The sequence below is a fragment of the Schistocerca gregaria genome, chromosome 6 (genome assembly GCF_023897955.1).
Source record: "Schistocerca gregaria isolate iqSchGreg1 chromosome 6, iqSchGreg1.2, whole genome shotgun sequence".
NCBI classification, from domain to species: Eukaryota; Metazoa; Arthropoda; class Insecta; order Orthoptera; family Acrididae; genus Schistocerca; species Schistocerca gregaria.
The window spans coordinates 379,161,758-379,186,376 of NC_064925.1; the positions used below are offsets into that span (position 1 = coordinate 379,161,758).

The following is a 24,619-nucleotide window of genomic DNA, read 5'->3' on the forward strand; positions in this document are numbered from 1 at the left end:
ATATTCGTCGTTGACTGTAGAAGTTATTTATTTCATAACTGCAGTTTCTACGGTAAAGAGGCTTATTTTGGACGATGATACGTGTACTTGCCAGATTAGTTTGGATTAGTTTAGTTATGTCATGTTACGTAGATAATTTTCACGATTATTTTGTCGATATGATGTGGAACAAGTCAGATTACAAGATATATATACACACACACACACACACACATGAATAGTGTTAATATTACTGAAATTTTTAGCTCTACACATGCAACTGCATTCAGAGGTACATTTTTTTACCAGTTCTGAAACAGAAACTCGTCCATGGAATAAAAGGAGTTGTCCAAAAGAAATGATTTTAAGATAGATTTAAAACTTGACCTGATACCTGACAGAGACTTTATGTTGTTGAACAATGATCAAAGATTTTTGTTGATGAATAATGTACTTATTTTTTAGTAACTGACAGCTTCAATAACGGATAGGAAAGGTCAGAGGATTTTAAAGTCTGACATGTGCTGAAGCAAAATCTTTTGCAGTACTACGTGAAAATGGCCAAAAGATTGAAACTGCCATTGTGAAATAAATAACTTCTACAGTCAACAGCGAATATGATTGTCATTTAAAAAACCTAAAAGAAATGTTCGTTCGCATGGAAAGAACTTAAAACTCGGTAGTTTTTTCTGTCATGAGAACGTCAATAAAAAATCAAACACGCATCTGTTTAAATGCGAACATTTTAGGTAAGGTATTATAGTGACTGTTATTGACATTAAACGAAACAACAAGTTTACTGTTACCAGTCACTGTTTATTTATCTCCATGACGCATTTCAAAGGTTTATACCTCCATTATCAGATGGATTTATATTCGTTAGCATGTCACGTGTGTGCGTGTTGTGTTACGATTTTTTGGAGGAACGTAGGAGACTGTCTAGTGGAGAAACAAAACACTATTTAAGGACATTGTTTGGGTTTCTTCTGACAAAAAACTAAACGTATATCTAACGGTAAAAAGAAAATAAGAAAAACTATCTCTAGTGGTCACAGGTTCCTTTCACTGTCATAACACATCACATGTATGTTGTCAAGCTTGCAAATAAAGATGGCATCTGGAAACCATTAGTTGGAAGGATCATATAGCAGAAGAGAAGCATTATCACAAAGTCCAAGGAATATACATGGTAAAAACATTATTATAAATTAAGTTTTAAATTATTTTCGAGATCTTTGTTTTGAGGTGATGAATACATGCGTTGCAATAAATGTTTCAGGTGATATATAAACCCGGTTTTGTCAAGCTGATATAGCTTAAACTTCATATTCGTTTATATAATCAGGTGACATCTTGCAGACTTTAAGTACAATAATAGTGTTGTATACAGTGGTAAAACTGTACATAAAGAACAATTTTGGTTGGGATTCACATATAGGAATGAAAGGAAGGAGGCAGAGGGACATCTGTATGCTTCATTTGTGTGGCCATAGTGTCCGTAGTTGCTTTATAATTCTTGACGGTATTTTTGTTCTGTCGTTGTAACTACAAAAATGAGTGATTTTTTCACCAGACGCGTTTCGCTTCATTGAGGTAAAGCATCATCAATGGTCTGTAATTAAGTTATTTACATTTTGATTTGCTCTTAGTTCGAAAAACATTTTGCTAAGAATAGGTTGATTCGTACTTACGGTGATTTTTCGGCTGATTTCTCGCTTATCGGGAAATGCCGTCTGCTACCACATCGCTGTTTTTCTGTGTTACGCACTGATAATTTTGGTATAAACTTGTTATTTCATTTAATGTATCTGTTAACGATGTATTAAATGTGTCAGTCATATGGACAGAACATAAGAAAGTAGCATTGCCAAGTAAATTATATTTGTCTATGTTAAAATGGTAAAACGAAAACCTGCGCCTCCTTGATACACAGTAAAGTAAGAAAATTTCGGAAGAGACGTTAAACACAAAACTCTACTTGTATAATGAATTACTTAACTGAAACATCCAGACAGACCAAAGCTCTGGGAGCTCTAATAACTCAGACTTTGCAATTCGTGGGCAACCGTCTATTATTGGATGAGCTATCCAAGCACATCGCACAAGCTACCCTCGCAGCAGCAGTTCTTATTCAACCAGTTATCCTTTCTTCTCAGTTGAATTTAATGTTATTAGCATTCTAGATTCCAACATCCTCCGGGGTGACTGAGTGCTCCAATCGCGATTCTTCAGAGCATAGAGCCTAAGTGGAAGACGATTCTTCAAAAATAAAATGACTTAGCTATCCTTTACAGTTCTCTAAAACCAGATTCCACAAAACAGAAAAAGGAAGAAACGTTTCAAATTTAGCGTCTTGTATAGAGCGCGGTCATCAGAAACGGGGTTGGAGTTCAGATACGCTGAGCGGTGCCATGCGGCTGCTCTAGCGCCTGAAGGCAGGCAAACCGTTTGACACCCTTCTTTGGTTATGCCTGTCCCCAGGTATTAAGGCAGCCGTGAGGCATCACTCAGCAGAACGGGTGTCTGACAAGTACATTTGTAACGTTCAACAATGGTGGCACCTAGGGTGCTGCAGAAACCCTTTGCCATTCTATTCACACCCTATTATGTAAGATCATGTGAAATTTGACAATGAAAAAGTAGTAGCCAATATACTTTCCAAGATATAGAAAATCTTATCGTCTGTCAAAAGAGGTCTTCTCATTGTATGAAATATTCTTCAACTTTGAAGCCACGATCGAGCTTATGACACGCGTCGAACTTTGACGTGTATTTTAGAAATTGTTTCGTTAAAAATCTCTATTTCCAATTTTTCTTTGCTTATTCAAATTTTTTCTGCATGGTACTGTAAAATAGTTTCATAGCAAATAAACAGTACCCATCGATTATACAAACTGATAATTTTTATCCTCTCTTCTGCCATTCCCATTCGTTGTAAGGGATTCTCACGATACATCTACATCTACATCTACATCCATACTCCGCAAGCCACCTGACGGTGTGTGGCGGAGGGTGCCTTGAGTGCCTCTATCGGTTCTCCCTTCTATTCCAGTCTCGTATTGTTCGTGGAAAGAAAGATTGTCGGTATGTCTCTGTGTGGGCTCTAATCTCTCTGATTTTATCCTCATGGTCACTTCGCAAGATATACTTAGGAGGGAGTAATATACTGTGAAGGTATGTTCTCGAAACTTCAACAAAAGCCCGTAACGAGCTACTGAGCGTCTCTGCTGCAGTCTTCCACTGGAGTTTATCTATCATCTCTGTAACACTTTCGCGATTACTAAATGATCCGTAACGAAGCGCGTTGCTCTCCGTTGGATCTCCTCTCTCTCTTCTATCAACCCTCTCTGGTACGGATCCCACACTGCTGAGCAGTATTCAAGCAGTGGGCGAACAAGCGTACTGTAACCTACTTCATTTGTTTTCGGATTGCATTTCCTTAGGCTTCTTCCAATGAATCTCAGTCTGGTATCTGCTTTACCGACGATCAACTTTATATGATCATTCCATTTTAAATCACTCCTAATGCGTACTCCCAGATAATTTATGGAATTAACTGCTTCCAGTTTCTGACCTGCTATATTGTAGCTAAATGATATGGGATTCTTATTTATATCTATTCGCAGCACATTACACTTGTCTACATTGAGATTCAATTGCCATTCCCTGCACCACGCGTCAATTCGCTGCAGATCCTCCTGCATTTCAGTACAATTTTCCATTGTTAAAACCTCTCGATATACCACAGCATCATCTGCAAAAAGCCCCAGTGAACTTCCGATGTCATCCCCAAGGTCATTTATGTATATTGTGAATAGCATCAGTCCTACGACACTCCCCTGTGGCACACCTGAAATCACTCTTACTTCGGAAGACTTCTTTCCATTCAGAATGACATGCTGCGTTCTGTTATCTAGAAACTCTTCAATCCAATCAAACAATTGGTCTGGTAGTCCATATACTCTTACTTTGTTCATTAAACGAGTGTGGAGAACTGTATCGAACGCCTTGCGGAAGTCAAGAAACACGGCATCTACCTGGGAACCCGTGTCTATGGCCCTCTGAGTCTCGTGGACGAATAGCGCGAGCTGGGTTTCACACGATCGTCTTTTTCGAAACCCATGCTGATTCCTACAGAGTAGATTTCTTAGTTTCCAGAAAAGTCATTATACTCGAACATAATACGTGCTCCAAAATTCTGCAAGTGATAGATCGCTAGACTGCCTCTCTTTGTGCTAACAACCACTGGATATTTCAACGTCCTTCATAACACAAAGAAAAAGCGAAGGGCAAACAGCACAGATAGCTCCATTCTCGGATAGAGTTGCGCCGACCGAAAAATGTCGCACCGCAATGTTAAATGAAGTGTCGAGCACTTCAGGCTAACTCCGAAAAGGGCCGGGCAAAACAGAATGACAGGTCGGGCCATTGTCCGCACGCGAGCTGCACATGACGCACGAGTGAAGTTTGACACGCCGTGGCCGGCCTTGGTTTAAGCCCTGGGAAACTGAATATTGACCGTGTCAGAATCTGACTTGGTGCTGGCAAGCCTCAGATTCCCTCCAATATTTTAGTATTACAGCAGTATGTAGTTGGGCACTGCGCGGGAAGACGGCTCACAATGGCCATAGACCTCTGCTACCTACAAGCTGTCCCACCGGGAGCCGGGTTGAGAGTCCAGCACGGTTCACGACCATCACGCCGGGTCGGTACGGTCGTGAGCAGCAGAGTGCAGCCCCGCTTAAACCACGTCCTCTGTGCGGTTTATCCGAGCCGCGTCTGGACAGCGAACGGTGACCGCAGCAGTAAACCTCGTGATGCTGGAACGTCAGAAGTGCCTCCTCCCTCTTTATTCCTCCATATCGCCTGCCTAGTGGTCCTTTATAGGTCATTACCTTCACAGTGAGCGTTGGACACCAGTCGGAAGCTAACCGACTGTACGGCAAAGTGGGAGCCGCAAGTAGTAGCGAAACATAGTGGAGGAGCCTGGATGGTCCTCACTTCAGCCAGGAAGGCTCGCTGAGCGCCGTCGCTTTTACGGCGATGCCGTTAAGTCAGCGTTACTTTGAAAGCCTTCTGCTTTATCTATTGTTAGCTGTTTCTAGCACTGTAGGAGTGGTCTTTGCATCAAAACTCAGTTCGAATATACGCATATATACTTACAGTTACACAACCTTTACTTGAATTCCATCGAAGAAACTTCGGACGTTGTTGATGGATATATCGTGAGTACTTTGTGTAAAAAGCCCGTGGTCTCCTATGGCTAGTTACAGAATAATAATGTAATTGTGATTAAAGCAATTTATTGCCCCAATTAGCTTTGTTTGCGTAAAAAAAGGGTCTTCAATACACCAGAAAAGCCTGTAATATGGCTCTGAGCACTATGGGACTTAACATCTGTGGTCATCTGTCCCCTAGAACGTAGAACTACTTAAACCTAACTAACCTAAGGAGATCAAACACATCCATGCCCGAGGCAGGATTCGAATCTGCGACCGTAGCGGTCACGCGGTTCCAGACTGAAGCGCCTAGAACCGCACGGTCACACCGGCCGGCAGCCTGTAATATGCAGGCGCCAAAAGCGTACAAGACAAGACTCAGACTAGCAAAAACACAGATGGATAAACGAAAATCCGAGATGTAGTGAATGTAACGGAGAAAAATATTTTCCATTCGGCCAGAGCTGGAACCGCGCCACAAAAGGGAATACCAGCGCGACTCACACTTCAGAGAAATTAGGTCACTCGAGAGATACAGTGACACAAGCATGGGCACAGGCAATGCCTACTTAAAAGTAATAATTTCTACACTCGCGTCAATGCGGAACTGCGGGAAAGACCATGGTTGATGTAAGGCAAAGTAGGATGAAACAGGGTACCACACTTTTAATTCATGTGGATTATTTTCATTTATCAATAAATTTGCAAATTAAGGTTATTCAAATTTTTTATATCTTCATCATCGTGATACTAGTCCGGATTCAGCTTAAAATAAACCGTCGTAACATAAAAAATAGGTAACCCAGTTAGGTTCAAAAACCGGCTTTCCACACACGTTGGATAAAATAGGGTACCCACTTAAATGAATGGAACAATTTGAAAACAAAAGAAAAGGTTTATTCTGCCGCAAAAAATATATGAAAACATGTAGAAGGCCTTATGTAGACTTATATTACCAAGGTATACGAAAACTTTTTTTAATATCAAAACTCGTTTTTAACAAGGAACTTCAATAATTCCAAATATTTCAGTAACCTAAGCGAAGTTATCGATAACCGGTCCTAACTAAAAACCGAAAACACAATTTACTAAGAACAGAAATATCAGACCAAGTAGTTTTTTAGTTCCGTAGCGCTGGGTCCTCTTCACTTGATTAAGTATAAGGATATATGTACAATTAAAGGAGGTATGGATACAGTGTCTGTCTCATGAACAATGTTCAAGTACTGTGGAATTAGAAAACTGCTTAGTCTGATATTTCTGTTCTTAACAAAGTATATGTATGTATCCACCTTTGTTACAACTTGACCTCTTCGTTTCTTCCCCATAAAAAGATATCGTTTTGAGTTTTTCTTGTCTTCTTTATTTTTCCTGGCTTTTTCTTCAACTTCCAAATCCCTTTTGTATGGAGAGCTGGTCAGGATTGCTGATTTGCCCCTTCTTCTTCTTGTGATTTCTTTGCAGTTTCTGCCAAGTCAACCTTTGGAGGAGACATTAGAAGCAGTTGGCAACCCGGTTTTGCCCCACCCAATGTATCTGATTTTGCCCCACAGAGCAAGATTGAAGAAATTATGGCGGCGGGAAGTTAGCATTCACGTTATGTGCATCATATAAATATTGAAATACCCTAAAGACCATGTTTAATAGAAATATTTATTTATTTTTAACAGGTACTGTTCCTCTACAAGACACAGCTCCAAGAAACGCCTCATCCAAGAAAATTTCAGAAAAACTTTGAAAATGTCTAGAAGGAAAGGCAATATGTGTTCGCTAATGACGTTTATTTACCACTCACAGAATGACGACTGTTAATATTTCTGAGTGTTATCAGGCCGGTGGCAGCACCAGTCACGGAAATCTAAAACTACCTGGTTCGACCTGCACACCCGGTTTTACCATATCTTGCCCTATGCCATGGCGTACTTCATCTGAAAGACCAGAAAAGTTCATCAGTTGCAAAATAGAGAGACGTGTTCGCGATCTTACCTATTCTTCTTCGCAAATTTACAGCAAACTTTGAAACATCTGATCCCAAGAACGGTGTTATGTACGAAAAGGAGGTCAACACTGAAAGATTCTTTTCTTGAATTTTATTTTGTTATTATTTTGAAATAAACTTAGAAGGCCGCTCGTTATAAAAAGTATTATATATTGTTTTGTCAGAGTCTATATTGCTTTGGATCGACTTTTGAACTTAGGAGTTGGTAACCGGGCAAAACGCTGTCGCTAACGCTGTAGCATCAATCGTTTTCATAAGGCCGTCAGTATTTAGGATATTCCGTAGTATTAGGGTCAAAATTATAGCTTTGGTAGATGGTCCTAAACTCAGCGATTGGAGATAAAGAACTAATGTTAGGAAACGAATATCTAGTTTCAAAAAAATGGTTCAAATGGCTCTGAGCACTATGGGACTTAACATCTGAGGTCATCAGTTCCCTATAACTTAGAACTACTTAAACCTAACTAACCAAAGGACACCACACACATCCATGCCCGAGGCAGGATTCGAACCTGCGACCGTAGCGGTGGCGTGGTTCCAGACTGAAGCGCCTAAAACCGCTTGGCCACACCGGCCGGCTATCTAGTGTCTTATTGACATAAACAACTTATGGCCGACAGCATTAAAACAGACAACAATCAGTCTCAGTGCATGCGCTGTAATTGAACGGTCCACCGGGAGAACTAGACTCTGGCTTCAGAATTATTCGGCCCCTTTGCTTACACATGTTGACACCGTCACTGCTGGTGCTCCAGTACCGATCACACTACTCCCTGCATGCGCTCCACGGGCACTTTGACTGCTGGTTAATGGTGGAAACCTCACTGTCCAACGCCATTGCTTCAGATTCTACCGTGTCGACCATTCTCTGTCGAGTACGCTCTGTACCTAGAAGCTTCTACCCAAGGCCATAAATTCCATCCAATTAGGGTGAGGACATTTTCGAAACTTTCCTCCTGTCTCACGTTCCGTTTTTCGTTCAGTATGTCCCACTGGTATATACGCTATCTCATCCAAAGTATCCGGACATGCCTACGCATTGCGAAATTGACCATTAGATGTCACGGCAGGCGGAACCACGAATATAAAAGCAGGCGGAGTGTACTGTGGTGTTAGAAGCTACGCAGAAACAGTAGAATTCATAGGTCAGGAGAGCTTAGTTACTTGAAACATGTACTTGTCGTAGGATAACACCTGAGTAACAAATCAAACAGGGGCATTTAAACCATTTTAATGTCTCTAAAGTCGACAGCTGGTGATGTGACTGTAAAGTGGAAACGCGAAGGAGCAACCACAAGCAAAACCAAGACCAAACTGACTTCTTGTACTGGCGAACAGTCACCGTCAAGCATCGCGGAGGGTGTACGCAACAAAACCACAACACCCTCATGAAATCAGCGGAAGAAATCACTCGTGAGTTCCATGTTGCTGACAGCAATCCACCTATAGCATTGTTTGTTCGTGGAGCGTTAAAACAGAGGTCAGAGAGACACTTGAGTTGTAAATAACGAACGATGCCACTGGGTGGTGGATGACTGATAACGAGTGATTTCAAGTGATGAGTGACGATACACTGTGGGTATGGCAGATACGTTGAGAACGTTATGTGCCACCGTGTATAGTGCCAGAGATGATGCTCTAAAGAGATGGTGTTACGGAATGGGACTGTTTTCCGTGGTCAGGGTGTAGCTTATTTATAGCGCTTAAGAAAATGCGAAGTGTGGAAATCACATTTTATAAAGTTGTGTACTTCGGAGACTATGATTGTTTGTGTCAGTATGACAATGCACCCTCTCATAAAGCCACAAGTGTGAGGCGATGGCCTGCGGACAGTAATATTCTTGAAATGGACAGGCCTCCTCAGAATCCGGACCTGACCCTAATGGAACACCTTTGGAACGAGTCTGAGCGTCGATTTTGCCTCAGTTTGGTCGGTTGGTTGATTCGGGGCACGGGGCCAAACAGCGAGGTCATCAGACCCATCGGATTAGGGAAGAATGGGGAAGAAAGTCGGCAGTGGCCGACATTTCATTCAAGCGATTTAGGAAAATTACGCAAAACTTAAATCAGGATGGCCGCGCGCGTGTTTGCATCGTCGTCCTCCCGAATGCGAGTCCATTGTGCTAACCACTGTGCCACCTCGCTTTGTCTTTACTCCAGCGTCTGATATTACTGCTTCTGGTTTCAGCTCTTGAGGAAGAGTGGTTTGCCGTTCCTTCCCAGACATTCAAACGCCGCACTGAAATTGTCTCCAGCAGAGTACAAGCCGTCATAAGCGCGATGGGTGGACATACCCCACATTAATGTCCGGATACTTTTGATCACACAGAGTATATAGCAGCGGACGTACTGAGCGGAAAACCGAATGTATATTAAGAGAAGTTTTGTGAGAGTCCTTATGTTAATCGGGTGGATATTATCACCGTAAGCAGAAACGTACGAGAAATAGCCCTTCTAGGTACAGAGACTTCGTTGCCTGCCACAGTCAAATTCGGAAAGATTGCGTTAGAAAGTGAGGACTCCACTAGTAATTAGCAGTCAACGTGCCTATGAAGCGCACACTGGGAGTAGTGTGACGTGTACTAGAGGACCGATAGCGACGATGTCAACAAACATTACTGTGTGCGAGCAGAGGGACCAAATGACCCTGACGCGAGTGAACTATTCAGTTGCAAAGATATGAATGTGACTGGCGTCTGAATCTGCAAATTTCTGTAAAGATAAACCCTCCTTCTTTGACGTTCAACCGTTATCGGAAACAGTCTTCAACTCCAGTGCAGACACTTTACAGGCGATAACGTATTGCTTTTCGAGGTAGCGCCAACAACTTCGATGGGGCAGGCAGTTAGCTGTCGTGAAACACGGTCAGCGTACAAGCATTTGCTGCGTGCACACACACACACGTATCACTCCCTCAAATCTTTACCGTTTTGGGACATGCTATAACAGTCATGTAGAACAGTGAGCCTGATCTCTTTCAACGCTGTTTCTTGTAGCATGGTCAGACGTGGAATGTAGCTCGGATGGATGCAGCTGGCTGGCGTAGCTGGAGGCTGAGCGCCGACGTTTCGCTGCAGTGGACGCATCTTCATGAACCTGTTTTTGCTGTGTTGCAGGCGCGGCGGCTGGCGGACCGCAGTGCCCGCGGGTGTGCTCCGCGGCGGGGGCAGAGCCCGTCTGCGGCTCTGATGGCTTCATCTACAGCAGCTCCTGCGACCTGCGCAAGAAGACCTGTGGAAAGGGTGAGCTGACCTCTCCACATCTTTCCTGTATCTGAACAATACACCGCTAGTTTCTTTCCTGTTTGTGTGTAGCTTCCCATCAATTTTGAAGTTGCATGTGTCCCAAATAGGATAATTTTATCGATATTTGAGGAATAGCAGCACTGAACCATCCCATTAAGTTTTGGCCGTTTAATGCTGGAGGTGACTGAACATGTCTGTGACACTGGTCACATTATTTATTTCACCTGGCAACATTATGGCCATCAGGCAATCTTCTGCATCTAACCATACTCCACATTACTTTTGTTATGATAGCATGATTTAAGTTACGTCTAATATACAAGATTATAGAACGTTTAGTAATTGCTATAGTGCAGAAAGAAAAAGAAACACAGTTTATATTCATTCATGTCAAAAACAATAGAGACAAGTTACAGGAATCTTCATACATCCATATTTGAATTGGATGATGGTGGGACATCAGCTGGTGTAATTTTTATTAAAAATAAAACTCCTCAAACTGTACTCAAGATTTCATATTTATTTGGCTCCTACTTTCGACGTTGCGTCAACGCCATCTTCAGGCCTGTACACTTTAACGATTCAATTGTGTGTGGCTGGACACTAGAAGCTGGATCCATGTGGAGCACATATTGGACTTCTAGTCGTCAGCCACACACAATTGATATCATCAAAGTGTACGGGCCTGAAGATGGCGTTGACGCAACGTCGAAACCAGTAGCCAAATAAATATGAAATCTTAAGTACACCTGGAGGAGTTTCATTTTCAATAATAAAAAAAAGTTATAGGAAGACGTGTTTAAATTACGAAGGCTAGTGATAACACACATGAGAGGAGAGTTGAGAAGGGGGGGGGGGAAGAAAGGGGAATGCGATGACACATAATTAATGAAAATAGGGGAAAGGAAAGTGATTTCACTGATCGAGGAACAAAAAGAAACAGAGGAAATATATGGGAATTTTTGATTTAGTGTTTGACAGAGGAAAAATTGAACATACACATCAATTTTTGGAGAGACATTGTCAGGGCGACAGTTCAAAACGCTATATGTGATTGAAACTGCTAATCTGACTAAGAAAATTAATTAGGAGACAGACACACCTTTAAAACCCAAGCTTAATTACGGTGTGGAAATGTTTTACCTAAGACAATTAAATGTTAAGGCTCTATCTGTGGATCCTAAAGCGGAGAATTGCATAATACTGAAAACGCGATTAATTGAAGGTGTCCACAGAAACAAGTTTTAAATGTACAGATTAATTTATTGAAATAAGACACAAATTGCGTGATAAACTGCCTGACAAACTGCCTGGCTGCTCAATTACAAAATTGCATTATTTGATTTACACCAAGTTAACCTGCTTGTACCCAGAGTTATTTGAAAGTTTTGAGAATGCGCCTTGTAGATGCAACTGCCGTTCTGAAATGCCACACGCGTTGCTAACTAAATGTACACGGTGACTGTTTTCTGACTACTAGACTGAAAACTACATCCATTTACCAATGCAGTGTATGAGGTGGGACAGATAACTGCAATTATGTGACTTCATTGTAACCAGCGAGTGTTCTAAGGTTCCGGTGCTGCTAATAATGCTCCCCGTATCAGCATGAGACGCGCAGTGTGTTGCCGTCGGGACTGGCTGTCTGGTCCTAAGATAGTAAAAACTCTGCTCAAGTCTAGGCCCATATTTTGCGGCATCCTTTGTTTCTCTTGTAAAGCATGAGATTGTTATCTTTTGAAGGCACAATTCGGAACAAGGCACAGCGCTGGCTCCCACTGATAAAAGTTCTTTCCCTCCGCATTGCTCGGCCGTTAGGCTGGAGACGTGATGTAAACGAATAACAGCCACCGGTACCGTGGGGAATCGCCTGACAATGCAACTTTCACTCTGACAATACCCCACACTACCTGCCTTGTTCTCTGCGAATTCCAGAGTCCTTGATGGCTGCTGGGGTTCACTTCTTCTTTATTTCGGACCCTGACTTGCCTGTCCAAAATCCTGTGTACGCTGTCCCTAAGCACGCTCAGAAAGCAAAGAAAAAGGTCACCCACACCATGTAAATCATGTAGTTAGCTGGAGATCAGTAAATGCCGTCACTGCAGGGCAGTATGCTTTTCTAAGCTACTATTGGAATATTCCACCTCCTCATCATCCTCTTAGTTGAATGTAATTCTCGCACTAAATGAAAAGAGACACGTCGCTTTTCAGCAGATAGAAGTGTTTCATATTATTCTTTAAAGCAACAGGACAGACAAGGAGTTGGCGAATTTTTTAAATTAAACTGCCACCATTTGAATATATATATTGTATATTATTCATTTATTTCACACTATTACGATTTCGACTCTATATCCATTATCGGGTAAAAAGGTGAAAAACATCATTAATTATCCGACAATTCATCGAAATACTAAAACACATTTGTTGTCATACGTACCAGTCATGACATTAGTAGATCTGAATGTGAATTAAAAAAAGGTATCACAGTTGACATTAAGCGTAGCTGACATTATGCTAAGCAGACAGACTTTAACGCATAATACTGATTTAACAGTGCTGTTGCACGAACGAACCAAGTCCAGACATGTCAGCCACTCATTCCGTGATGCCCATTGGCAGTATAGGCATTCCTTCGAGGTGTGCTGCCCTTCATTACAAAGCATTTCGGGGACAGGAAAGCGACGTCAATGTTTTTCCCCTAAAACCATTTTATGCTATTTACCATGAATTATTTTCTGTCACCTATTGACAATTTTTGGGCCAACGGCCTTGCTGCAGTGGTAACACCGGATCCCGTCAGATCATCGATGTTAAGTGCTGTCGGGCTGGGCTAGCACTTGGATGGGTGACCATCTGGTGTGCCGAGCGCTGTTGGCAGCCCTTATGGGGCCCAACTGAGGGGCTACTTCATTGAGAAGTAAACTGATATACGGATGGGAGAGCGGTGTCCTGGCCACATTCCCCTCCATATCAGCATCGAGCGACGCCAATGGGCTGAGGGTGACACGGCGGCCGGTTGGTATATTTGGACCTTCGTGATCTGTTCAGGCGGAGTTTAGCTTATTTACTATTTTTACTAAACACAGATATTGCATGCAGAGGATGCACGAGTTAATGTACACTTAATAAAATGTGGGCTTTCACTGCTAATGTTCTCTCCAGTTACAACTTTCCCCTGAACTTTGGATGCAGTTGCCGATGTATCTCTGAGAATGTCTCCCGTATATGACGATGAAAAGTCAGTGGAGACTTCTATGCATTGACCGCAGACTCTCAGCCTGTATGTTTTGACTGAAGTAACCTACAGAGAAACCACCATAGCTCACGTATTAATAGATTAATTGCTAGTTTCGCTCAACACACATGAGCTTTTTGAGACACTGATTCCCTGATGGCGACACGTATATCCACCACACCACACCATATCACACGTTTTGTTGCCGATGGTGCGAGGTGGAGTGTAAACCTCTAACGTGTTAGCATCAGGGCAACGAATAAAGATGCTCACTCCTGGTGAGCGATACTAGTAACAAATCAAATAATACGTGAGGTGTGCCGGTTTATCGGTACATTGCTTTTCAATACCGTTACATGTACAGTTTTTCTGTAAATTACCCGTGACACTAGAGCAAGGAAGCAATCACTGTCGTCAATCACAGCAGTGCCTTATTCCCTTTCTGACACACTCCTAGACTACGCCGTTCAAGCCACAGGACGTATCAGTGTGGCATCTGTTTGACCAAGCTGAAACATTCCTGATAAAACATACCCTCATTTCCTTCACTGCCACATGGCACTTAGCAGATGCAGTACTTTGCTATTGCACTGCTTCATTTCCCGCTTTGTAGATCGTACCAGGGCCCTCCGGGACAGCGGATGCATCTTTCCTTCCGCGACGTCAGAGTATACTGGCGACCAATAATATAGCATTCTGCAAGTCGTATGTCGTGGCCGGGCACGGAAAAGTGAAATTGTGTTGGGTACTTTGTACCTAATGCTTTTGCATAACGGCACTACTTGGCAACGCAGATTTATAGTTCTCAACTACCCTACATGTAGATGCAGTTTTACGTTTCTCAAGAAACAATTTTACGAATAATTATAAAAATGTCACAGCAACTGTTTGGTAAAATAGAATATTCGCTTGTAAGTGCTAGACACGAAATTTTATTACAAAAAATTCGAAAAAGGTGTAATAACACTGTTATCCGAATTTTTACGAAACTGTATTCTTACCCTACTACGAATTATACAAACAATTTGGTAAACAAGTTTTGCTGTGTCACACGTAGAAGATTTTTTACTACAGACACCTTTTCATGAAGAAAGTAATTAAGTAAGCATGAGCTTTTCTTGTTGATGGGAATCAAAAGGAACTTTTAGTTTTTATGTCATTTGTAGTTACATGTTGAAACTTATGTGTCCGTCCAGGTTGCAATGACTGTACAAGTTTATTTATCAGAGATTAATAGCACGCCTACTCTGAGGTGGACTGAAACAAAACATAAAATAAGTCACTTCTTGAAATAGAGCAATAATACTTCTGGCTGCTGAAGGTCGGTTAGTTTGTCGCTGAGTCTAAGTTTCTTAAACACACACTTAAAGTGAAAGTCAAGTAGGACGCTGAGTGCTAAACTACAAACTGAATGAACAAAGTTTAAGTCACTTAAGGAGCAAAAATGTCTAAGTCCGGTGTATAGCGGTTTGGAAGTCAAACAGGAATGCAATTACACAAGCCTGTGACGACAGCAGAGTCCCCATCTTCCTCGGCGAGGAGATCACGAACACTCTAAGACCCAGATGGCAGCTCCCAAGGTAGCGAAATCAGACGTGAATGGCAGTGACATGGAGGCCAATCTTGAGCGAGGATCCTGAGTGACAGAATCCTTGCGGAATCCACGGCTGGCCCCTGCAAACTCACTCGGAGCTAAATTGTCTGACTGAATCGAGGGTTGCCGCTAGTAGCTGCCATTCAGCGCTAGGATACAGCTGGGCCTACTTGCGATCACATGTCTTGTGGAAGAGAATAGATCATTGTAGCCAGCAGCGTTTAGCGATGCTTAGGTCGCCTCGTCCTGAAATGGTCGGAGCTTGTCTCCTGGAAAACTGTCACCTGTGTGTTAGGCATCTTGGAAACGCTGTCGTGAAGTTGCTTGCTGACATTATAGACGTTAAGCCTCGGTACAGCAGGAACTGTTACAATCACTGACATTTTATTTTTCAAAGCATCTTCCACTTCCTTCCTAAAATTCTTCAGTAATATGTTGACGGAGTAGTATGCAATATTTTTCAGCATAAAGTTTACTGTGTAGATGTTTATATCCTGCTAACCAAAAAACAAATAATTAGGCATGACCTATAGTTGTTGCTGAAGCAAATAGGTTAACTACTTTGTTCCAGACATAACTGTAACTATTTTATTTGTGACAACATAAATATAACATTGTTTCTCTTCTGTCAAATGATGAAATGTGGTCATAAAGCTGTAATCATCACATGAAGTAAACCAAGTTACGTAAGTGTAACTTGATGGTGGTGTCAGTTCTATGGTGTTAGTTCTTCTCTAGGTACTCACCCTTCAAGGAGACAGGAAGAGCAGCCAGCCACCCTACACCGCTGGCATGTAGGTAGAAGATAAAGGCCAAAGGAAAAAAAAGAAGATCATGATTATCTGTAGTCTCTGCAGTCGAAGCACTCACCAACGAATCTGTTAAGAAAATCACTTCTGAAGACTGCAAGAAAGCCATCAGAAATCATGGGGAAAGCATGACAGAATGAAGCTACGGTTCAAAATTGACTAGAGAAAATGGTTATGTCAGTACAGAACGGTAGTGTCAGTGTTACGTCTGGCATCTTTGATAGTGGCGAGAGAGATTCCGGTTGATTTTTTCCGTTTTGACCATATGAAAGGACAGGTGGATTCAACTGAGTCTTCAGGACTGTTATTAAGAAGGCTGTTGTCAGCAACTGAGCCTGATGAACTTCATCTCAAGAGCTCTGCCGTCATCAGATAACCTGTGAGTGGGCGGGCGGAACGGCCCCTCGGCTGAGAGGTTAAAGCCGTCGCCACACGGACCGTGCATTCGAACGTTGGGCGCGCCGAGTTTATGACATCATAGCGTGCAAACACCACGTTGCGAAGTCTTTATGAACGTTCAGAGCAACACATAGCATGACAAATGTTCTAGATGTGCATTTGATCGTTGACCAATGAAGTGGAAGAACGCTAACTACGTCACATGCACGTCATAACTCGTCAGTCCAGAGTCACGACATGCCATATTGGCTTTAAGCTGAAACCTATATTTACGTACTGGGTGACAATTATTGAACTATACGGAATAAAATCGTCATAACTTCTGAACGATTTGCATTAGGACTTTCAAACTCTCCGGTTGCCCTCGGGGCATGATAGAAACTAGTATGCGAATACATGGTTTGGCTTAGCGACGAAGTCAACATTCATTTGGATGCGTTCGTCAATAAGCAAAACTGGTGAATTTGGGGGACTGAGAATCTGCATTTCGCGATCGAGAAGTGGTGTGAAACGTCATGTCATGGAATAATTGGTACGATATTCCTTGATTGCACGGTGACTACGAAACGGTACGTACGTGAATGTTTTGGAAGATGATTTCATCCCCATTATCCAAATTGACCCTGATTTCGACAAGATGTGGTTCATGTAAGACGGCGGTCGAGTCCATCGAAACAGAAGAGTGTCTGATGTCCTGGAGCAGCACTGCGGGGACCACATTCTGTCTCTGAGGTACCCAGACGCCACTCGCATGCGCCTCGATTGCCCACCATATTCTCCGGAACACGTGAGACTCCTTTTTGTGGAGCTATATTAAAGACAAGGTGTACAGCAATAATCCTAAAACCATTGCTGAGATGAAAACAGCCATTCAGCAGATCATCGACAGCATCGATGTTCGACAGTTCAGCGGCTCATGCAAAATTTTGCTATTCGTCTGCACCACTTCATCATGAATGAAGACAGGCAAATCGAACATGTCATAACTTAAATCCAGATATCTGTAGTGGCATTTACATGTTGAATAAAGTGTGTGCACGACGTAGTTTTTTATCTAATTTACGTTTCTTTTCATATATTTCAATAACTGCCGTCCGGTATGCCGTCTCTAAGCATCAGAAAATGTCGTTAATTGTGTGATATGTTGTAATAAAATGACAGGGAACGTCATATTGGTGGTTAAGGAATTATTGTAAATTGCGTATTATGAAAGTATGCCGTTTCAAGGCAACGACACACTGATGATCCATACGGATGCAGTGATCTTGATTCAATTTATTATAATTAAATGTCAGTTAATAACATATCTCCCCATTACGGTCGGAGGAAGGCAATGGCGAACCACCTCCGCTAGGACCTTGCCTAATCGGCGGTGCGAGTCTCCCGTACCGTCCCCTACGCCCCTCGGAGTGTGGGACCTCATCATCATCATCATCATCATCAATAACATTTCTACTAAAGCTTTCGGGAGTGATGAAATACATTGTATGCTCGGATAATAGTCATGGTCGGTATAGCGCTATGATTAGAGTCACAGAATTGTAAGTCATTGCGAGATATGTTGCACGATGTGTTTCACTAGACCTAAAAAAAAAAGATAAGAATGAACCACAACGACAGAAAAATACAGTAGTTCTCCCTTTTATTAAAAAAGTAACAGATCGTATCGGTAAGATTTTACGAAAACATGACATAACACCGGTCTTTAAACCAACAAAGAAAATAAGTCAAGTACTACGATCTGTGAAGAATAAACGCCCTCCTCTGTCGACATGTGGTGTGTATAAAATTCCATGTACCTGTGGGAAAGTTTATATTGGTACTACCAAAAGAAGCGTAAATACTCGACTGAAAGAGCATAAAAGTCTTTGTTGACTTGGAAAAATAGAAAAATCAGCTGTAGCGGAACATGCTCTTCAACCAGGAAACCACCAAGTGAAGGTTTCGGATACCGAAGTTTTATCTACAACGTTAAATTACTATCCACGCCTATACAGAGAAGCTATTGAAATTTATAAACATCACGATAATTTTAATAGGAAAGAGGAGGCTATGAAACTCAGCGATATATGGACAGTGGCTCTACAAAATTGCTAACAATTTTTATCATGACAAGGTGGTAATCGATAGTCAACCTTATCTTTGCTATGGATTATCACTGCTCATCACGTGTCACCTGAACCACGCCCCCCTTTCTCACAATATATAAGTCGCTCTCAGACACCCGACCAGTCAGTCGGCAAGACTCAGCGGAGCAGCGCCTCTGAGGAAGTCCAGCGCAGTCCTGGACGAAACGTAAGGAGCAGAAAAAGTTCTTGGACCACGACCTCACATCCCGGAAAGTATATCAACAGCCATGTTAAGTGATAATTGACAATTATTAAAACGCATAATAGGCGATCGGAAAACTGACTGAAGTTGGTGACTAAAATTCAGAAGACCATCATTGCAAAGAAGGTGAGACAGGCGATCGTCCTGGATGCCTCAAGTGTGGTTCAAAATGGTTCAAATGGCTCTGAGCACTATGGGACTTAACATCTATGGTCATCAGTCCCCTAGAACTTAGAACTACTTAAACCTAACTAACCTAAGGACATCACACAACACCCAGTCATCACGAGAAAGAGAAAATCCCTGACCCCGCCGGGAATCGAAACCGGGAACCCGGGCGCGGAAAGAGAGGATGCTACCGCACCACCACGAGCTGCGGACCTCTGCCGCAAGTGTGAAATCAGTTTAACCACTCTGCCGGGGCTGCCAATTATGCTGACTCTATGTCAGACTGGGATGCGCCTAGCTGCTCGGTCCAGACGTGCAGGTCTCTTGGCGAAGACGGAGTCGTCAGCACCTGCGCCAGATTTCAAGATGCAGCACATTCTAGCGCACTGCTATGTCAAGTCGATCAGGGCACTTTCGGATGCTCCCCGCAAGTGCTTCTCCGATGCGGTCACCTTCGCGTCCTACCGGGCAGAGGTTCTCATTTGACGCTTACTTACGCCCTGCGCATCCTTACCGCCAGAACAAGTCCAGTCACCAATGGCAGAATTACAAACCGCACGTTCCCCTGCCATTACCCATAGCCTCGCAACTGGGTTCGGAAATTCAGAGAGGACTGCAACGAGGCTAGAGTTTCTGGTGGCCTGCGCTTTTTACTAGCGGTGTACTAATCTTCAAAAGAAGTCAGAAAAACAGGGAAAAGTCGTCCCCAGCACCTGCATGCAGCCCCGTTTCGCCCGATACTGGACCTTAGCCACCAGTAGTAATTGCCGCCCCCTGTAAGTTCGGGCCCCAGCTCACTTGCCAAAACATTACACCACCCAGGCTGCGGTACCGTAAGCCGGCCACCGACCTGCTCGGCCGAAGCATTTTCTGTCGCTCCGAGTCGAATACACCGAACCTTCGCACGCACCCCAGACATTGATAATCCATCAAAAAGAGTCACCGAGTTAATAAGGAGAGAAATGCAAATTACACAGGGTACCCTACTGGCACTCACAGTGTTTTATGACGTCAGTAACATTTCACATGCCGAATTTCCCTGTTGTTAGCCTCAGAGTGATAAATATATTACAATTATTAATAAAATCGGCACGCAAAATGCTTGCCGCATTTTATCTGAATTTATCAGTAATTGACATTCAAGATACATTTAAATTAGTGACATTATCTTCTTTTTCTTCTCCTTCTTCTTCCCTTCTTCCTAAACTAAAGCCTCTTTCCTTCAGTACGCCTCAGTCTACCTCGAGATTGTCATTCCATCTTTTCCTTGGATGGCCTATCTTTTTTTTTTTTTTTAACCAGCTGCTAATTTACGAGGTGTGACAATAAAGTAATGAGACTGAAGCGAAAAAATAGTTGCTTACCGTTTTAGTCAAGTGTAGTGTTGGGTCCTTCAGAGTAGTTCCCTGCTGATTGCACACACTTCTTCCAGCGCTCCTGCCATTGATGGTAACATTTCTTGAATTCTTCTTCTATAATATCTTCCAACACCCACGTCTCAGCTTTTTGAACATCTTGCGCTGTTTGAAAATGGTGTCCCCCAACACCCATGTCTCAGCTTTTTGAACATCTTGCGCTGTTTGAAAATGGTGTCCCTTGACCGCCGTTTGGAAAATAGAAAAGAGTCGCACGGAGCGATATCTGGTGAATAAGGTGGCTGTGGTAGTACTGAAATTTGTTTTGAGGTTAAACATTGCTGTACTGACAGAACTGTATGAGATGGGGCATTATTGTGATGCAGAACCCAATTATCAGCAATGTTGGCACGCACACGTAGAACTCTTTTACGAAGTCTTTCTAAAATCTCTTTGTAGTAATACTGGTCAACTGTTTGTCCAGGAGGCACCCACTCTTTACAAACAATTCCTTTGGATTCAAAGAAGCACACAGGCATGTATTTCACTTTTGACTTTGACATGCGAGCTTCTTTTGGTCTGGGTGATCCCTTTGAGCACCATTGCGAACTTTGGCGTTTTGTGTCTGGATCATACTGAAAAAACCACCAGTGATAACACGGCTCAACAATCCTGAATTGATTTCTGTTTGCTCTAAGAAATCGCTTGCCATATTTTTCCGTGTTCCTCGCTGTTGTGGTGTGAGATTTTTGGGGACCATTTTTGCACAATTTTCTCATACCAATATTTTCAGTTATTATTAGACGAACCATTTCTCGATTGATGTTCAGTTCTTCTGCAATCATTATCACGGATAATCTTCGATCAGATCACACGAGTTCACGCACTCTGGCCAAGTTGACATCCGTCCGTGAGGTTGATGGTCGTCCACTGCGGTCTTCATCTTCAATATTCGTTCTTCCTTCACTGAACATTTTATGCCAACGAAAAACTTGAGCTCTTGACATAACCTCCTCTCCAAAAGTCTTCCGAATCTTTCCTGTAAGTTGTCGTCGATTTTCACCCAATTTAAAGCAAAAAGAAATGGCATGCCATTACGCAATATTATTCGGTTCCATTTCTGTGCCGAGATACACAAACATTTGTTAACTTATTACAGCACAACTCACGACTGAGCAGTTGCATCGATGTGAGAGTTGGACTAAAAGCAGCTTATAGGCCAAGGTCAAAGATATTGTGCCTACGCAAGCCTGCAAGGTTACCACATCTAGCAAAGAAAATCAATCTCATTACTTTATCGTCGCACCTCGTACGTCTTCCGATTTTCACAATTATCTGTTAATCCGTTATATCTGTACAATATTCAATTCATGCTTTTTTTTCATACCCACTAATTAATGGAGTCCACTTTATATCCTCTTCTAACGCTTTCTCTTCTCTATCTCAGTATCTAGCATTTGCAGTATTTTCATTTCCGTAGTCTCCAAAAGTCTTCTAGTTTTTAATGTTGCATGTATAATCTCATCTGTGTATGTCATAAATGGTCTCATTATTGTTTTTTTATATTGTTACCGTTGCATCTCTTAGTAGATGTTCGTTTTCCCAAACTGTCTCATTTAACACTTTCAAGAAGGGCCTCAGTCAGTTGGGGCAGCTTGACGGCTGCTGTCAACACATTTTCGGACGATCACAGCATTGTAACTGCAAATGCAATAAATTCGTGTGAACCGATGAAACATGCTTTAAGCATTCGTGAAAGGTGAATTATGAGATACTAAAATTAGCACATATTCAAACAGTGTTACACCGAAAAAAGACTGTACACGCCGGTCTTACACATAATTTGTATGAATGTGGTTTTGCTTTAAAACGCTCAGGCGAACAAAGAGCTGCATGGCAATTTGGACACCACCAGGCCATTTCTTTTTGGCACGCTTTTCCCCTCTGCTTGTTACTGACAGACGAAAGTTGTATGGACGCAACACAGAGCACCGACGTACAAGGTGCTGTATTCGTGTACAGGTTGCTCAGAATTCGAACACTACGTGGTAACACCATGCAGAAGAGACCCTTTCCTTGTAATGTCTACATGACTCCGACAGAGAGAAGGAAGCGCAGTGGCAGCTACATAGTTTCACGCACTGCACGAGAAGGCTAGGGCGCCCTCCGCGTGTCTAATTGTCGTTTCACTAGTGTTACTCGGGTTGCGGCAACCTGAAAAAGAGAAGGAAATGTGTACATGTACATACCACAAACCCCTTCCCTCGAGAATTACTCTCCTTCATAGCTGCCCTGTGTTACCACAGCTGACGTGTCATTGATGTCATTTTGTACTAATATGGCAGCACATGCGAGGTGCTTATTTGCTTCCACCACCCTGAGTGGACTGCATAAGATCTAAATAATGTTCACCGACCTGCAGTCTTCTATAGTTGTTGTCCAATGCGCAAAAAAAAAAAAAAAAAAAAAAAAAAAAAAAAAAAAAACACCGGCGCGTATGCCGTGAATCCGTTATCTTGAGGCTGCAATAAACTCTTAGCGAGGAACTGATTTTGTATCAATAATTAAATTTTTAAGTACTTTGTTTATATAGAACGCCACTCGCTTTGTTATTATCAGAATACGAGAAACTGCACAGTTATATACCACTTTATGTAGCACAAATAATTTCCTTTCTTCACACTTTTATAGAAAATAAAGAAATCAATGAATTGCGTAAGTGTGTAATTACTATCAGATTTTTGTCAATTATATATCCAAATAACTAGAGCTTGAAATTAAGTCCGTAAGCGATACCACACGAAGCAGACCACAGGTCTGTCTTACGAGACTGCCGAACGAGCTCTGCTCTTACAGGCGAATCACTTCGCCCGCCATCGAAGTTAGGCGCGATCCGAAGATCTCCGAAGTGCTTCGTGTGGCTCTTCATTTAGCTACTGTTTATTATTCTGCTGGTAAATAACACGTTTGAAATAAAGGAATGATAGAAATCTGTTGAAAGATACTTTTACACGAAATTCCAGTAAATACACTGTTTAGTTTTTGTAGTATTAATAACAGAATATAATCATTTTGGCGCGCAACTTACGAACGCAGCAGCCAATCGCGGAGAAGGACCACAATTTAGGCGGCCTTTCTAACGATACCCGTACCGAACAAACCATTTGTCATCGGTACCTCACACCGCATTACGTCATCTTCCCACTGCTGCCTTCTCAACTGTTCTAAGAAGAGCTTCTTGTATCTGAATCCGATGGCTGCAAAGCCAGAAATATTACAGAGTTAAACAGCCTGACACCTTGCTTCCTTCTGCTACTTGTTCTCTAACCTTATTGTCGACGTTTCCACTGCTCGACGATTCAATACCAAGGTATTTTAATACCATCATCTGTTGAATAATTTGTCCATCTACTTACAGTTTGCACCTAATGGGTTCCACCTAAATGATCATATATTTAGTTTTTTGATTGGATATGACCGTTTTTAGGTACTTGGCTGCCACATTAAATTAAGCTTGTTTCGAAATGAATACACGGGTTTTAAGGCATTGTAGCATTTATTACATTCAAGCTACAATTATAAATAATACATCAAATGAAGAGGTGTCAAATACTTTTGTTTATATATCTGTGCGCAAAGCGAAGACTATGGAACGACCAACAGTGACTGAAGAAAGTGTACAGCGAGTGAGAATGTTTCACGTGTAGCCTCAAGAAATCGTTTCGGAAGGATTATCTCAAATTATAACTTCCAGTGACGCCTGTATGGATGCTTTTAAGGAGACGCCTTCAAACACGTGCTTTTAGTTTGCAGTTGTTACATGCTCTAAAGTCTACAGACTACGTTTTACGTGCCAAATGCAGTGGGCAAAATCACGTTACCTCGTGGGCAAAATCACGTTACCTCTGTATAATGTTGGCAGACCAGACAACTGCTCCCTGTCACCCGACCTGTTGCCTAGGCACAGGCGACAGTCATTGTGGCTAAACTGTGCCACGTGACAGACGTTAAGCAACGATAAGTTTAATGAGACTATACTAATAACAATAACAAAATCACACGTAATCATAGTGATGATGGCGTTAATAAAATGGACTCAATAGAAAGACAAATCTAATCACGAGTGAAGGTCCAAAAGTGAAGTGAGTTCTAAACCAGGTAACTCATGTAGGCTACCCCAGCTAGGTACACTGCTAAATAGTAATTAAAGCTAGGTACACTGTTAAATAGTAATAAAATGTTGGATTTTAGTTACTTTCTTATTCTTCACACTACATGTTTCA

The 24,619-nt window shown here is 42.2% G+C and overlaps 1 protein-coding gene and 1 pseudogene across 1 annotated transcript in view; both read left to right on the top strand.

Annotated features, from left to right (window-relative positions):
* The window catches only part of LOC126278310 (serine protease inhibitor dipetalogastin), a 271,690-nt gene that overhangs the window by 184,804 nt on the left and 62,267 nt on the right, over positions 1-24,619 (top strand). The window contains exon 2 of the mRNA XM_049978324.1: positions 10,314-10,439. Within this exon, the coding sequence (XP_049834281.1) occupies positions 10,314-10,439 (126 nt within the window). The remainder of the gene's footprint in view (positions 1-10,313; positions 10,440-24,619) is intronic.
* On the top strand, positions 13,205-13,322 carry LOC126279255 (5S ribosomal RNA; annotated as a pseudogene).